The sequence below is a fragment of the Dunckerocampus dactyliophorus genome, chromosome 1 (genome assembly GCF_027744805.1).
Source record: "Dunckerocampus dactyliophorus isolate RoL2022-P2 chromosome 1, RoL_Ddac_1.1, whole genome shotgun sequence".
Classification (NCBI taxonomy): domain Eukaryota; kingdom Metazoa; phylum Chordata; class Actinopteri; order Syngnathiformes; family Syngnathidae; genus Dunckerocampus; species Dunckerocampus dactyliophorus.
Window position 1 is genome coordinate 19,122,371 of NC_072819.1, and position 17,386 is coordinate 19,139,756.

At 39.6% G+C, this 17,386-nt stretch overlaps 1 protein-coding gene across 4 annotated transcripts in view; it reads right to left on the bottom strand.

Annotated features, from left to right (window-relative positions):
• The window catches only part of LOC129181767 (copine-9), a 134,163-nt gene that overhangs the window by 71,911 nt on the left and 44,866 nt on the right, over positions 1-17,386 (bottom strand). For 2 of the 4 annotated variants that reach the window (XM_054777368.1, XM_054777376.1), the window contains one exon: positions 4,604-4,680. In XM_054777368.1, the coding sequence (XP_054633343.1) occupies positions 4,604-4,680 (77 nt within the window). Of the gene's footprint in view, positions 1-4,603; positions 4,681-15,429; positions 15,493-15,693; positions 15,697-15,895; positions 15,936-16,860; positions 16,965-17,386 lie in introns of those variants that run through there. The other 2 variants (XM_054777394.1, XM_054777386.1) reach the window with 2 other exon arrangements.

The following is a 17,386-nucleotide window of genomic DNA, read 5'->3' on the forward strand; positions in this document are numbered from 1 at the left end:
ATGATGTTTGCACTTATCCAGAAGGCAACAATTAATGAGATACAGATGATAGAGTCATAGTCTTCATCCTTGAGGCTTCCTCTTATTGTCAATGCATTTCTGTGAACTTTCTTTTCATAAATTTGTGGGGGGTTTTTTTGGTTATTTGAATAAATATAGGTACATTACTGTTTTACAAGGTTACACAGGAGCTTTAAACTTAAAAATGCTCAAATCTGATTGCAGTGCATCTTAAGACCTTGACATTTTTGATGGTACATTAATTTTCAAATTGCTAGTCATTTTCTTAAAGACCAATAATAGTTTCCTGACTCTCTAGTTGGCTTGTTAGATGGAAAAATACAATTCAACATGAATTAAGCGATACACACACACGGTATTGGAATTGCTGATCATCAAAAAGGAACAAAACTAACATAATCTTAGCTATTAAGCGGTATTTGGTTATATTACATATTTGCAAGGCCTTTCATCACGATTTAAATCAATGCTCTGTATTAAATACAAATTGAAGAAAGAGGTGGTGTTGCCACCTTAGTTCACCAACACCTCTATTCATCTCACTTGTACAATTCCCATGTGAATTGAGTATTTCAAAAAGATAAATTGTGCCGTTATGGCTCGGCCAGATGAGTGGATGCTCATGGTCTGAGTGCAAACCTACCGTGACAGACAAAAGGTACTGTAACACTGAACCGTGTATGCAGCGTGATGTCATATTGAGGTTAAAGTGACGTTTCACCCTTTGGCTTGTTTGTCACAACTCATTCCACCTCACGTTTGTGATCCAGCACTGCTGATTTAGCACAGTAATGTATGACTACGGAAGGTCACGTTGCATTGTCGGTAATGTTTTGTTGGTACAATGTCATTCACGAGTGGTGCTTGTAATAATCAGTTCATTATGCCTACACTATATACTGTAATACTATTACCTTATAATGCAAAAGTGACTTTTTAATGATGTTCTAATTGTTAATGTGTTCCTACAGCCTATTCATGAGCACTATATGTGAAAAAAATCTATCATCATTTCTCACTTGGTTGCTCTACTTTTGAGAGGAGAGGCATTCAAACAGTTGCTTTTCATGACATCTTGAAGGAAAAACTCCTTCCTCATAGTCATGATACTGTATCTGCATCTGACCCACCCCTAGCTAGATGAGGCCAACTCATGTACAGCCCGCCACTTCACTGAGGACACTTGTGTTTGCTACACATCTTAAAATAAAGCCCTGGAGCCAACTGTCTGTCTGATACAGTTGAGGGAGCTGGAAGTTTGATCATTTTGCTTCTCTTCAGTGTATACGCCAGGGGTCACCAACGTGGTACCAGGTAGCCCCCCACGGCCACATGAGGTGCCCGCAAGCCTGCTTTTCATTCAGGTTTTCAGTTAATAATGTGAGAACACTAGAAAGAAAAGTATTCTGAAACATAAAATGTGAGTTGTGGATACCAGCATTTTGTGAATGTTTTGGTAAAACAAGCATATTTGATCTGTTTGGGTTGAAATAAGGAATGAAAATCATTTCTACAAAAATGAGTAGCTCGTAGCCATTTTCATTTTCTAAAAGTAGCTCTCGCAAGAAAAAACGTTGGTGACCCCTGGTATACGCTAAGCTACCATGATATTGCATATAGCAGGGGTCGGGAACCTATGGCCCGAGAGCCAAATATGGCTGTTTTGATGTCTGCCTCTGAGTCTCACACATTTCTTGTAATATATATATATATATATATATATAATTTTTTTGAATTTTCTTTTTTTAAAGTAAAATGTTACAGAAATGCCAGTGTTAGAAAAAGGTTCAAAATCCATCCATCCATCTTCCATGCCACTTATCCTCACTAGGGTTGTGGGTACGCTGGAGACTATCCCAGCTGACTTCAGGCGAGAGGCGGGGTACACTCTGCACTGGTCGCCAGTCAATGGCAGGGTTAATATATAGACAAACATTCACACTCACATTCATACCTATGGACAGTAGCCAATTAACCTAACATGCATGTTTTTGGAATGTGGGAGGAAACCGGAGTACCCGGAGAAAACCCACGCACGCACGCGGAGAATATGCAAACTCCACACAGAAAAGCCCAACAGAGATTCGCACCCAGATCTTCCCGATCTCCTGACTGTGTGGCCAATATGTGAACCAGTAGGGCACCGTGCAGCACTTAGACACATTCTACATGCTACGTTTGTATCTACTGGTAAATATCCAGCGGGGGACACCGAGAAAAAGGCATGCCAAGAGTTACTCAAAAGTGCAAGCTAGCCAGCATGCATGGAGGCGAGAAGCTGACTGGTCTTCGGCCAGCTTTGCTGGTTCTTTAGCAATAGTGAGAAACAGAAAGCCATTCACAAATGGATTCATGCTGTGGCGAATGAACTGTTTGACGACTTTTCGGAAAAAGACAATATAATAAAACGAATAAAAGACATGCCTCTGTCAGCAAGAACTGTTCATGATCGCACCATCATGGTAGCAAATCACAGGTGAAGGACATAACTGCAGCGGTATACTTTTCTCCTTTTCCCTCGCTTTCGATGAGTCGACAGATGTAAACCATGCAGCACCAGAAGTCACATTAATGGTAAGAAGTGTTTTATTTATTGATTAGCTTCAGTATAACAACATTATTAAAAGTAATAAATACAGAGACTTAATATATTCTAAAATTGTTGGTCTTGGTCTGGACGGTGGGAAGTTGTAGTTTGATTCTGATTCATTGTAAATTTGATATGAATTATGTCTATGGTCACTTGCCATTTCCAAGTAGGACGCAAAGTACTTTCAAATGCGAGAGCACAAGCAAACCGCTATGAAGCACATAGCACAGGTTTCCACATTTTGAAAGGAAAAATCAGCTCATCAATATTTCATTAGGGGACCTTTTACCACATTTGTTGGCCCAAAGGAATCCAAACATGAATGAGAAAAAACAGAACATACACACCAATTTTGTTTTTTGTGAAATATATCTTGAAAGGACTCAAGCTTTGAATTTAATGCAACTATTACGTGAACAAGGTGTGCATTGTTTTCCTTTTCATATGGACTATGAATAAGACAATAAACGTAGGATACACATACTAAATGAACATAGCACCATGCACTAAGTGCCTTTGAATCAAGCTCATGACCTTTGCTGACAGCAAAATGTGTCAAACTCTTTGCATTCATTCCACTACCCAGAATAATGTGCGTTTTCTGGGCTGCACAAGTGTAAAAAAATCTGATTTGCTGGAGAAAGGGTTACGGTCAGGTTTCTGTGCAAGATCTACACCAAGTTAATCCAAGCATTTTCTTTGCGGACTGCTTTGTGCACTGGGATACAGCCATGCTGGAACAGAAAAGGACCTTCCCCAAACTGCTCCCACAAAATTGGAAGCATACAATAGTAAGGTGAAGAATTTATATTCTGCAGTAAATAATGTCTCTATGATAAATGCACTTTCATTTGTATACCGCTTTTCTGCCGTCACCGTCACTTCTGTACTGTTACATCACCTACTAATGACAAAGCATCAGTGGCGCTTCAGTATCTTGCCCAATGATACTCGACATGGTCATGGGGTGACTGAGGATCAATTCAGCAACCTTAAGACGACCGGTCTCCCACCTGGGCCATGCTGCCCTGAGTCCAAGTCTTGATTGATTAATTGAAGCTGTGTTCACACTTGAGGTTTGGTACTCTGATCCCGACCAAATCTAAAAATACTACTCGCTGTGCACTTTGGGGTGGTTTGCTTCATGTTCATACTGGTAGCACAATAAAGAACACATGGATGCATTAAGTAAGGACTCGATTAGCCTTACCATATTGCATGACGTAACTCCAATATTCCAAACCAAAATGGCATCTGCAGAGCGGAATATGTAGCTTATTTTTATATTCTGCTATTTTACCAGCCCAGATTTCACGAAAAGCTTCTAAAATATAATTTTACAGAGCGGCATTGTCACACAGACAGAGAGGGAGACAGCACTTCCAATGCCGTTTCTCTTCCATATTTGTAATTTCGGCATGCTTTTTGCTGTCATTTTAACCCTGGTCCGTGCCTTTGGTCCATGTAGCTTTCACATTTGAGCTCAAATGAACAGAAACCACTTGACTGCATTCACACTTGACCAAACGAACTATACTGGCAGAGCAGACGCAATCAGAGTTTGTTTTAACCGAACCAAACATGACAAGCATGAATGTACCCCAAAAGACTGAAGACTGTTGGTCTGGACACTTTTGTCTATATATTGTATTTCTGGATGAGTGATATAGGGAGATATAATATTTTATCATCGTATCATTCTGTTTACACACACAAGACCTCATTTTGCTTTAGTCAGTTTAGGACTCCTGTCTACAATGATGTTTCAATGTGATCTGGTCCACTGACACTCTGATCTAATAGATTAAAACCAGTCTTGGCAATACACTGAGTCGGGTATTGCATCTTAAGATTTCATCAGGGGCTGGCCATCAGTATTCATGAGCATAAATTCTATTATGTCTGTCATTCAATGTACAATAGCAAAAATTGAGAATTAATTCATCACACATAATTATGTTAGTATAAACGAGATTATGTTGCATGACTTACGAGAGAGTCCTCTCCAGGCGTCCTCCGGTGGAGCCGATGATTTCTCCCAGGGTGCAAAACGTCTGGCCCAAAAAATCCTGAACAAAAAAGGAAGATAATATTGAGATAATGAATTGCGTGGCAAAATACAGATAGCAGAACGTCTAAGGTGGAAAGCAATCTGTTCCAGGATGCTGGTTAACCTCCCATTTGTCTGGATTTCCAAACTACAGAGCCCCTTAGAGAGCATGGGGGAAAATAATTTTGATGAATTAAAAAAAAAAGGATAATTTTTTGCGAAATTGTGTTATCTCACAAAAGTTTGTAATTCCTCTCATTTAGTCGTGTCAGACTCTGAGGCTTGTAGAGTATACTGCGAAGCGGGTTTAGTGGGTTAGCGAAGTCTGTTGAGTCTTGCCTGTACAACGAATGTGGCTCTCTTTTAAAAGCGGTTATATCACCATGGTAACTTACCTTAAACTTATAGCCTGGTCCCAACCAGGTTATGTCCAGACTTTCAGCTTAAAATCGGCTATGTAAGTGCCGCTGTTTCACTGTGTAACTCATTTGGAGATGGTGTCACCATTTATTGAGAACCCGGTGGACCTGGGAGAAAGAATAATTCAGGCAGCACTACGACGGGAGCGGCTTATTTGAGATCAAACTGATCCGCCAGCATTCCCTAATTAAATTCTCTAACAGATTTACTGTACATTTTCAGCTGAGGGAATACGCTACATTTACTCATTTATTGAGCCGAGCACTAGGAATAAAATGCAATATGAAATATGAATTAGGGCAATATTATCAGAAATATATGTCACATCAGTCCACTGTAGCGGGTGCTGCATTTACACGTTCAGCATTATTCTGCCAGTCCTTCCTCGCTCTGTTGGCAGCGACAGTGTTGAACTTGGCAGTGATAATCTTTTTGAACTCCCCATCACGTTCCATAATATGTATTTGCTCATCTTTTGTAAAATACACCGGCTGGTATCACTTTGTTTTTGCGTGGAAGTAGAATAATATGATGTCAAACGCCTCATTTTACAATACACAGAACTGTATACACACAATACTCAATGACGGCGTATTAGTCTACTTCCGCGCAGAAATGGAGAGATTACCCCTGGCCGGTGTATTTTATGAGGATCAAGTAATTATTATGGAGCATTAGTTCGAAAAGGGCCGCACGGTGGTCTAGTGGTTAGCACGTTGGCCAATACAGGAACAGCCTGGAGATCGGGAAGATCTGGGTTTGATTCTCCCCTGGGCATTTCCCAGTTTGCATGTTCTCCCCCGTATGGCGTGGCTTCCTCCCACATTCCAAAAACATGCATGTTAGGTTAATTGGCAACTCCCAGCTGACTCGCCTGTCGCCCAAGTCAGCTGGGATAGGCTCCAGCATGCACCCGCGACCCTAATGAGGATGAAGCGGTATAGAAAATGGATGGATGGATAGTTCGAAAAGATTACCACAGTCAAAAACAACACTGTCACCGCCGATAGAGTGAAGGAGGCAGAAAATGATACGTAAGTGAATACGTAACATTTCACACTTAACACTTAACACATTGCACAACGTTTACATATTAACACTTATCCATTAAAAAACAATAAACTCGAGCAACAACTGTCTTTTTCATGTTTGAAATATGTCTATATTGTTTTGTTTCCGTGCTGAACAAGGAAGAACCTGAAGTGCAATGCGAGATATTGCAAAAGTTCCTCCCTTTTTTTCAACCCCACTTTGCGTTATGTCACTTTAAAAAAAAAAAATTACCCTTCAAAATTATTCCCCCGATATCCCCTCGAGGGCTCCGTACAAAACAAGTATTCCCATAGGAAATAGAAATAAAATGTCAAACTCTTATTAACTGTAATGTTTTCACATTCATTACCATAAGTGTAACAATAACGTAACCACTGTTAATAACGCACAAAAACAACCAATGGGCATTTTAACCGGCAATCTTAAAGGCAGTAAGTGGCGAAGCAGATGAATCTCACTTTTTAACATCACCTATTGTCACACAGGTGTAAAACTAATTAAACTACCACTAATTGTCAAACCTTAAAACTATATCAGCCCTCTTACTTCACATACAGTCCAAATTAGGACATCTCTTGGGGTGTAAGTAACAAAATGCTGTGGAAAAGATGCCAGCATACATATAGAGTAATACAGATATCCCCATAGTGTTATAATTATGAGACAAATGGCCAGTGCCTTATGGCCAATTAGTTGCCAATTAGTCCCGCCCATGCCCCTACAAAGATGTTTTGCTTGATGGCAGCCATGTTTTTCCCAATCAATCTTGCTCAAATTGTAAACACATGTGCTTGTCAGTCTCCTAAAGGTGTGTTACAAATTTCGTGGTAATTCACTTGACACATTCAAGATTCAGTGGGTGTTTTTGTCAAGCAAGCTGGGCTGTGTGAGAAATTTCATGTCAATCCAATTTACGGGGTAACACATTGAGGTTCAATAACAGTGCCAACGTGTGGTGTATTTGTCTGTAAAATAACAGAACAACACAGAAGGAGTGTATGTTTTTTCAGCGTTTTGTGTGCAGCGACTCTGGACTAGATGAGTGGTTAGCTTACACAAACAAATAAATATATGAACAAAAATTGGAATTATATAAAAGTAGAGTGTATTAGGGCACACTGGAACAATAATCCATCCATCCATTTTCTATGCCACTTCTCCTTATTGGGATCGCGGGGGTATGCTGGAGACTATCCCAGCTGGCTTCGGGCAACAGGCGGGGTACACCCTGGACTGGTCGCCAGCCAATCGCAGGGCACATATAGACAAACAATCATTCACACTCACATTCATACCTATGGACAATTTAGAGTCGCCAATTAACCTAACATGCATGTTTTTGGAAGGTGGGAGGAAACCGGAGTACCGGAGAAAACCCACGCACACACGGGGAGAACATGCAAATTCCACACAGAAATGCCCAACGGAGATTTGAACCCAGGTCTTCCCAATCTCCTGACTGTGACTGTGTGGCCAACATGCTAACCACTAGACCAGAACAATAATATTAACAAAAAATAGTGGTCCAAAAGAGCACTTGGTCAAGAAGAAGAAGTCCTTGGTCAAGCAAGCATTGTGAACTGCAGCGCTGTCCTACTGAAAATCCCAGCTGTTACCACACAGACGAGGGCCCTCAGTCATGAGGGATGCCTGCCGCAACATCTGCACGTAAGCACTCGCCGTTTGACGACCCTGCACTACCTGTCCTATGTCCCATGTTTGAGCTCCGTGGCAAAGTCTAAACGAGCAGTTTTGCGGCGTTGAAAGAGACTAAGTCTTTGAATTCGTTTTTTGTTTTTTTAAACCCTTTTCTCGCAGATGCCATGTGATGGTTATTGTGCTGCAGTCGGCACCAGTAAGGGCCTTAATTTGGGTCAAAGACCGCCCTGTGTCTTGATGGACAGCCAATTGGATCCTCCGGCTCAGCGCAGGTGTGATTTTTTTGGGTCTACCACTTTACTTTTTTGTTCCATAATGCTCAGGATCTTTCCAAAAATGTAGAATGACTGATTCACTGCACCCAACCTCAGCAGCAATGGCACGCTGCGAGAGGTCTTGCTCATGCAGCTCGACAATCCGACCACGTTCAAAAAGAGAAAAGCTTCTTAGCTTGAGGAGGGCATGACAGTTTGAATGCCTGACAGAAAATGAACATTTTAAGCAGATTTTGGCTTTTATAGCCTGTGGTCTTAAACTTTTGATCAGCTGATAAACAGCATATTTCAGTTTAATTGTTGTTTTCAATAAATTATTTTTTCAAAGCGCTTTTTGTCTCACTCCCCCTTCTTGCTTTTGCATATTGTAGTTCTACTTAAAACCTCATTAAGATCCAAATGTGCAAAATGCAAATTCAAGCAATTTTTCAACTGGTCTTAAGATTTTGATCAGGAATGTATATAGAAGCAGTATGTGAAGTCTTATGCCCTATTTTTATGTTTATTAGCATACTGTACACCAAAAAAAAGCACATTTCAAGACAAAACCAATGACATGACATAAAATATTACTGCCAAAGGTGTTCTTTATATACTGTACTGTATAAACAGTGTACATAGATGCAGAGGTGGAAAGAGTACAGAAAAATTGTACTCATGTAAAACTGCGTCTCTGCAGGTTTCAACAAGTCAAAATGAAGAATTTTAAAAACCATTCACATTAATTCTGGCAAAAGAGTGAAAAAAAACATGAAGGGAAATCAGATTACTTGCAAAGTATATGAATTTGTATGTATTTGTATTTGTTACAGCTTTTCCAGATTGGAATACAAAATGCTTAACCAAACAAAATAATCTAAAATAGGGGTCTCCAAACTGTCTTTGACTGAAAGCTACTTTACAAAATGAAAATGGTCCAGATCTACTGCTTTTTGTAGCATTTATTTTAACATTATTCTCATAGCTTATTTCAACCCGAACAAACGGAATAAACTTGTTTTTCCAGAAAATTAACAAAATGTTGGTATCGACAACTCACATTTTCAATTCAATTTATTTATATAGCGGCAAATCACAACAGCAGTTATCTCATGGCACTTTACGTATGAAAGTCATAAATGAAAACAGAAAACCAACTGAAACCCCACATGAGCAAGCACTTGGCGACAGAAGCAAGGAAAAACTCCCTCTGGGGAAGAAACCTTGGACAGAACCCAGGCTCTGTGGGGTGGCCGTGTGTCTCGACTGGTTGGGTTGAGATATAAAAATAAATAGAAAAAAATAGAGGACTGTAGAGGGGTAGATGGTAGATCAAGCCAGAACTCTTAGTCTTAGTCCAAGGAACATAGAGGAGTGTCTCTGATACATATCAGCGCATCAGGTGTCACTTCTAACTACATGCTTTCGCAAAGATATGAGTTTTAAGTTGAGCTTTAAATAGGGAGAGCATGTCTGCCCCCCGGATTGCGTCGGGGAGATGGTTCCATAAAAGAGGAGCCTGATAAGTAAATGCTCTATCCCTTTGGGTGCGGCATGGCTCGGGTGGTAAAGTGGCCATCTATGCGGGTTTGATCCTCCGTCCTCCCGTGATCGTGTCGAAGTGTCCTTGGGTAAGATACTGAACCCCCAGTTGCTCCTGATGCTGCATCACCAGTAGGTAAATGTGCTAGCAGTGTCAAAGCGCTTTGACTGCCTTGGAGGTGGAAAAGCGCTATACAAGTGAAAGACCATTTACCTCCCATTCTACTTCTAAAAATGTTCAAGACCATCTAGAGCAGTAATATTATTTGCAATCTTGTCTCTGAGGTACTGGGTTATCTCAGTTTAATAATAAAAAAAATTGAGGTCATGCAGCTCTTTATGTAATTGATACAAGCGTGGAGTTTGGACAGCTGACTAGTTTGGTTAGATTTCACTGATAAGTACAGTTGTGTGTCATCTGTATAGCAGTGGAAGTTAATGGAGTGTTTTCTAATGACATTACCTAAGGGGGACATAGAAAGGCTGAATAATACAGGTCAGAGCACAGAACCCTGTGGGATGCCATGACTGACCTTCACATGTCTGGATTCTTTATTCCTAATGGATACAAACTGCAGACAATCTGACAAATAGGACTGGAACCATTTTAAAGTAGTTCCTTTAATGCCAAGGGCATGTTTTAATTTCCGTATTAGAATTTGGTGATCAATTGTGTCGAATGCTGCTGTAAGGTCTAATAAAACTAAAACTGAAACGAGGCCTTTGTCTGAGGCGGTGAGGAGGTCGTTTGTGATTTCTACGAGTGCTGTTTCTGTACTGTGGTGCATCCTAAATCCTGAGTGAAAGACCTCAAATAGGTGGTTGTTTTGAAGGAAATGGGATAACTGATAACTCAAGGATCTTGGAGAAAAATGGAAGGTTAGATATTGGTCTGTAGTTAGCTAAGATATGTGGATCAAGTTTATGTTTTTTAAAGAGCGTTTTTATTACAGCCACTTTGAATGATTTTGGTATATAGCCTGTCAGTAGCGACATATTGATTATTTTGAGAAGAGCTGTGTTGACTGGTGGAGTAGCATCTTTGAACAAGTGAGTTGGGATGGGATCTAACTCGCAAGTTGATGAGTTTGATAGTTGTACCATGGGACAGGTTTCTTTGGGTTCCTCTTTTTCAGTTTTAAATGGGAAACAGAGTTGAGAGTTTCTGGCAAGAGGGAGGTTGTGCTGTCTAACAGCTCATTGATCTGTTTTTGACTCGTATTGGTATTGTTTATTAGGTTAATGAAGGGCAGTGAGTTGAGGAGGGGGGCGATAGCATCTTTGAATTTACTAACACTGTTATCTGATAGGCATCTGGTAAGTACGTTTTTGTCCACTGGTGTTTAGTTAGCTATTTGGAATTCAAATGTGAGTAGAAAATGGTCACACAGTACAGGAGTTTGTGGAAATATTGTGTTTAACATCAATACCATATGTCAGGACGAGAGCAAGTGTGTGATTATGACAGTATGTAGGTTCGTCCACTACCTGGGAGAACGCAGTTGCATCTAATAGTGAAGTGAATGACTCCTCCTCTCCTGTCATTTTCTCTGGGGATGTGGAAGTTACTGTGAGTGGGAGGAGTGGATTCATTTAAGCTAAGTATTCTTCCGAGTTTAACCAGGTCAATAGGTCAATGTTATGGTCGGAAATCAATTCATTTACTAAGAAAGCTTTGCTTGAAAGAGATCTGATGTTTAAAAGTCCACATTTAATGTTTAAACATTGCTGCGCTGGTGAGTGGGTAGTTTTTATTGTTATTCGATTTCTATGGCGATATGTTGATTTAATAAAAGGTGTCAATTTACGGGGCCGGGGAACAGACACAGTCTCAATACGATTATTATTAACTTTATTATATTATTATATGTTCACAATATCTTTTATGAAAATATCAACCAAAAACTATTGTTAATCTGCATCTTGTATTTCATTATGGATTTATTTCTAGTGTAAGGGTCTCTTGGCTTTCATCGCTATTAGAGCTACTTTGACAAAAAGAAAGGAGAGGTGAGCTATTTGTGTTTTATTGATATGACAGGCAAAATTTTAATTATACTTTATTCACAAAGCAGATCTCCACTCATTGTGGTCACTGTCTGTATACTATTTTGTGGTCATTGTCATCAAATAGAGACACAAAGTCCGAATTTAACAGTTACAGTTTAAAAATAATGAACAGTTGAATTAATACAATATTACGTTTTTCTTGCCAGTGACTAATTTTTATGATTAATTATGCCGAAGTTGACTAATCATGGCAGCACTAGTTCATGTTTTTAAGACCTTCCAAAATTGTATTTGAGACATGTTATGACATTTTAAGAGATTTTAGACATTTTATGGCCTTAAATTCAAATGCTTGGATTTTATATTTTTTTAAGACCCCGCGGATACCTTGTAAAAGTACTACTACTTGACTGAATGATTTTAGAATGATTTTATGTTTTATGGAATGATTTTTATGAAGTGATTTTACCCTTATTTTCTGTAAACACTTTGAATTGCTTTGTGAAAGAATTGTGCTCTATAAATAAACTTGCCTTACACCGCCTCTCGGCCAAAGTCAGCTGGGATAGGCTCCAGCATACACCCGCGGCCCAAGTGAGAACAAGCGGTGTAGAAAATGAATGGATGGATGGAAATAAACTTGCCTTGCCTTACTACTTTGATGAAATGTTACTTAAATATAAGTACAATTACTGGTCTAAAATATACTGAAGTAAAAGTAAAAAGTAGGTCATTTAAAATTTACTCAAAGTAAATGTTACTTGATTACTCTTTTACCAGCAGGAGCTGTGTCTCTCCTGTGTAGTGCAAAAATGACAAGGAGATACTCAAAAAGGTTGTTTTAATTAAAGGAAAACCTTTGCAAATTTTACCAAAAATACACAATAAATAAAACATGTTGACCCATGACATGTGTGTCAAGTGTAGCGCATCTCATAAGACATTATTAACTCATTCCATACCAAAGATGTATTTATACGTTTTTGTAAACCCAGACGCCCAATCACAAAGACATATTTACAGTATATGTCTTTTCGCAACTGCACATTTCAAGATGTCACTTTCAGACCAGTGTTAAGCCATAAAAACAGCCACAATGTGGCAGAAGTGCATTTGATAAGAGCTCGGCATGGGTCTTTTGCATGTAAAAACACACTCAACAGCAAGGAGGAAGTGGAAGAGCATTGAGAAGTATAGCGCGCAGAACTGGTTACGCATTGTAGGGAAATTTTAACGCATGCACATGCACATGCACACACACAGTTTAGTTCCAAATGTGACGATTGTAAGTAGTTTACAGTGTTATATAGTGTTCCCTCCTTCTATCGCGGTTCACCTTTTGCGGATTTGCTGTTTCGCGGATTTAAAAAAAATTTTAAAAATTACAACGTATGAACGCTGTTACTGGCCGAGCCGAAGAATTGCACTGTGGGAAGTTGAGTGTCCTCGCTCGTCTGTCTGCACCGCCCATTGTTTTCTGCATCCTGATTGGCTGTAGACCACTGTCAACTAATCTGCTTTGTGCCAATCTGCATGTCTCCTGTGTCATCGCTAGCTTGCTTGCTAGCTTGTAAATGAATCTTCGGTTCGAAGGAGGAGGACTGCAACATTATCTTTTAACAAGGATACAAAAATGCTACAGTACAACGGCACGGCGGCAGGACAAAAACACACTGTCACAGGAGAAAAAAGGTTGATCATTAAAGTTCAAACGAAGGTTTGAACTTCTTTGAGAGTGTTTAAACAAGGCAGAATAATGTAATAAAATGTTATTATCTGTTTGAGAAAAGTGAATAAAGTGTATGCTGAGGTTTTTACAGCCTTAAAACATACGTAATTACTACTACTAATCCTACTTCGCGGATTTCACTTATTGTGGGGTTTTTTGGGAACCTATCCCCCGCAATAAACAAGGGAACACTGTATTTGTAAATAAATTGCTATTTTTGATGTATAACAACCCTTTTTAATTGTTTATATTGTGGTATAATTGTTTAGATATTTGAACTGTCACAAAAGTGAAAGTTATCCTTGCAATGCGGCTATTGTGACCGGGAGAACCAGAGTGTACAGCGAGAAGAGCCGCCCGCCGTGTGAGGAGCCGCTGCTGTAGCCGGGCAATGTACACAATCTACGTGCGACACACGCAAGGGTCACACACTCCTCCTCTGCCTTGCCCTTGCGACCTCGCTGCGTGCAAGGTCTTCCTGCATGCCAGCAGAAAATAATTTGCATCCCAATTTTCTTCCTACGGGCTTTGCGTGCTGCCTGCAGGTTTGAAAATCTGTGCGAGAACTTAGAGTTAGTATTTGAAAAGTATAATGAAGAACTCTGAACCACAGTGTCTGATATTAACCTGAATGTTACTGCTAAACAAGGCATTAGCTGTCACCTATTCTTCACTTCATGATACAACTTTATGCCAAGCATATTCATTATACAGTAGACGCCCCTACAACGTAAATAATCCGTTCCGAGAACCTTTATGTTCTAGGGATTTTATGTTATACGAAGCGTAAAATACATGAAATAGCCTAATCCGTTCCAAGATCTTCCCAAACTCACCCCTCTGGCACTTCAAAATATTCAAAGTCCACCATATACGGTGGGAAAATATAAGAAAACGTTAGCATAAACATAGTACAGTAACATTCCAATATAAAATAAGGTAATAAATAAGATTACTGTAAATGAATAAAACTGAAAAACAAAACCAATCCTACCGTTCACGAGATGTCTTGATCAGGAGCGCAAGTGGAGGCAGGAAGGAGGAGGAGGACTAGCCTGAGTCGAAACGCGACTCAAAGAGTCTAAGAGTCAGCTGGTCTAACAGACAAACGCACACGCACTACACGATAATTTGTAACTTAACTTAATTGTTTAAGTTAGTTTCAGAGGAACTACGAAGAGGAAAAAGGTTGAAGGGACAAGCCTGTCTCTCACACAAACTCACGTACGTGCTCTATAACTCAGCCAATGAGATGAGAGCGTAGGCGGTGCCCCGATAATCAGCCAATGAGATGAGAGCAGAGGCGGTTTCCCCCGAAAATCAGCCAATGAGAGCGTGATGAGGCGTGAGAAGGCGTCACCAAGTGTTAGTCTGAAGTTGCACCGACTTGAGGCATTTATAAAGTTGATTGAAAAAAATAAAAAAGACTTGCACTGACTGGACGCTTTATGTTATATGGAACTCTTCTGTCATACGAAGCAAAAACTTTACATAAATTCTTTATGTTCAGTGGAATTTATGTAAAAGGAGGTTTATGTTATGCGAGGTACTACTGTACAGTGCTGGTATGTCATACTTGCTCCTGTACTTACTATTTATTATTAAGTATTTTCACAGTGTTATATATTCTGTACTCATTTATTACCACATAATGTTTCTGTACATTATAACTCCTTAATTATCTATTAATTTACATACAGTATTTATATATCTGTGAAGGTCTTGTCTATATTATTGTAATATCTATATATGTACATGCTGTTAACTTTATTATTACACATCCTTATTATTTCTTCTATCATTTCAAAAAATTGGTAACTGATACATATCACGGGAAGTAAACAAATGTATTGGTTAATGTCATTTTAACGGCAGCCAGCAGTTTCTCCTACATATCATTCACTGCAGGTGAGTTTTTTTTTTCCTACTTATGTTTTGTATTTTATTTATTCATTTACTCCATAACCATTACGATTAAAAACTACTTTAAAAAGTACACATACATAAAAAAAAACTACTCAATTACAGTAATCTAAGTAAATGTAATTGTTACTATCCACCTCTGTGTAGATGTGACTTTCTCAATCTGGGTATGCGTCACCTGTAAATGTCCTGACACAATGGTGGTGCAGGCTCAAACAACAGCAGCTGCTTGCACATTTGAAGTCCAGCTGTAGACACACAACATGAGGAAAAACACTACGAAGGAGGGGGAAGCTTTTTTCTGGCTTGGAGCAGTCTGTCCTTGATGAGATGAGATGAAAGAATGCTATACAAGGCAATGAAGCAAGACTAGTTTAAGAACATAAATCATGGAATGAGTGAACGGAGGATGAGCACCACAGTATAACCGTAAACCACTCACCTTCTGCTCTCCGGCGTGATTGATAATTTTGTCAAGAAAAAAGAAAAACATTGTCAATAGAAAGGCTCACGCTACACTGAGTTCTGAATGACACTTTATTGCCACTGAGTCATATCTGTTGTTCCGTCCACACAACACAACACTTGATGGGAGATAGCGGCACTGACTCAACTGTCATCTGACTTTGACATACTGTACTTACGTGTTTGGAAATGTTACAGCTTCTGGAGTCCACATTGTACCTGCCATAAAGAAACAACGTGGTCAAATTGGAGGAACAGGTTACTTATTATGACACAGCATGATTCCATTTACATTGAGAAGGATCAGTTATGGAGCCCCTACGGAGCGCACGCAGCTACCGTTATATAGTTAGTATTACATTCAATTTACCTGTTAAACCAGTCATTACTACAAAATATTAACTATAACTTTTAAAGCTGAAATCAAGCTTTGTAGGAGGCCTGGTGTCCAGCAATATGTTCAGGCTGCGTTCACACTCTGGTCACAAGCCGAGGTCACAACGGTCATACGGGCTCCAACGGCTGGTCTACATGCAAAAACCGCATTTGACCTTATATTATTGGCGACATGCTGACAAACGGAAGCTGACAGGTGCCATGAGCCACCTCAGTGTGCACTCACACGGTAGGCATGGCTTGCGCACTATGCCATGAAGCTACGCTCACGGTGGCCTCACCTTAGCTTTTTTCACTGCATTTGATCAGGAAATGTGAAAACTCAGCAATATTTACTGAAAAAAACAATTTCAAATTATTGGAATAATACAGAAAATACATTTATAATACAGTTCAATTGAGAAATATTCATATTTATTGTATGTTATTCTTTTTTTTTCTCATCATGACAAGTGCGGCTCTGCCTCACCTGCCTCCACTGACCGTATGTCCCTGGTGACAGCACATGTGTTGTGCATACTAAATTCCCACACGGTACAATTTAAGTGAGAGACAGGACGTGTAATGGCCTTGCGATATAGTCACGTGTCTACTCTGTAAGCAAATACATTAGAGCTCAGCCTTTGGGTGAGCGTGAGTCATGGCTAACAATAATTCCAAGCAGAAGTCAAAGCTTGGAACCATCTTCTTGTTGATATATTTGATGAAACTGAATAAAATACATAATAAAATACATATGTGTACTTACACATCAAACCTTAGATTTTGTTTTTCTTCAAAGAAGAAATCCAAGACAAACTTTCTGACAAAATCTGGATTGCGGGTGTTATCGATCACCTCCGTCCGTCCAGACTAAAACAACGGAAAAAAGTCAACACATCAGATTAAATTCATATCATCAGCAAATAAACAGAAAATAAAGTTGATATATTATTATTGGAATATTTTATACTGTTAATACACACAAATCTCCATGAAAATGCTCTGAAAGAGTGAGTGATTCTTGTGCTAAATGTTGCGTCCCATGAGAAATCAGTGGGCTGTATTAGAGCCAGAATAGAGATACTCTATCCCGCACAAGTCCAGGTCCCGACCTCCTTTCTGGGCCGAGCCATCCTTTCATCTCTCTGACAATCACGCCACTAATTCCCCCGGTGGACTACCAGCCTCGCCTCCACGGTCTGGCCCCGAAAGCACCGTGTAATGAGCTATTGATTTCACAACTGCCTCGCCACAGCTACAATACCTCCACTCATGTCTTTAGTGCCCTGGAC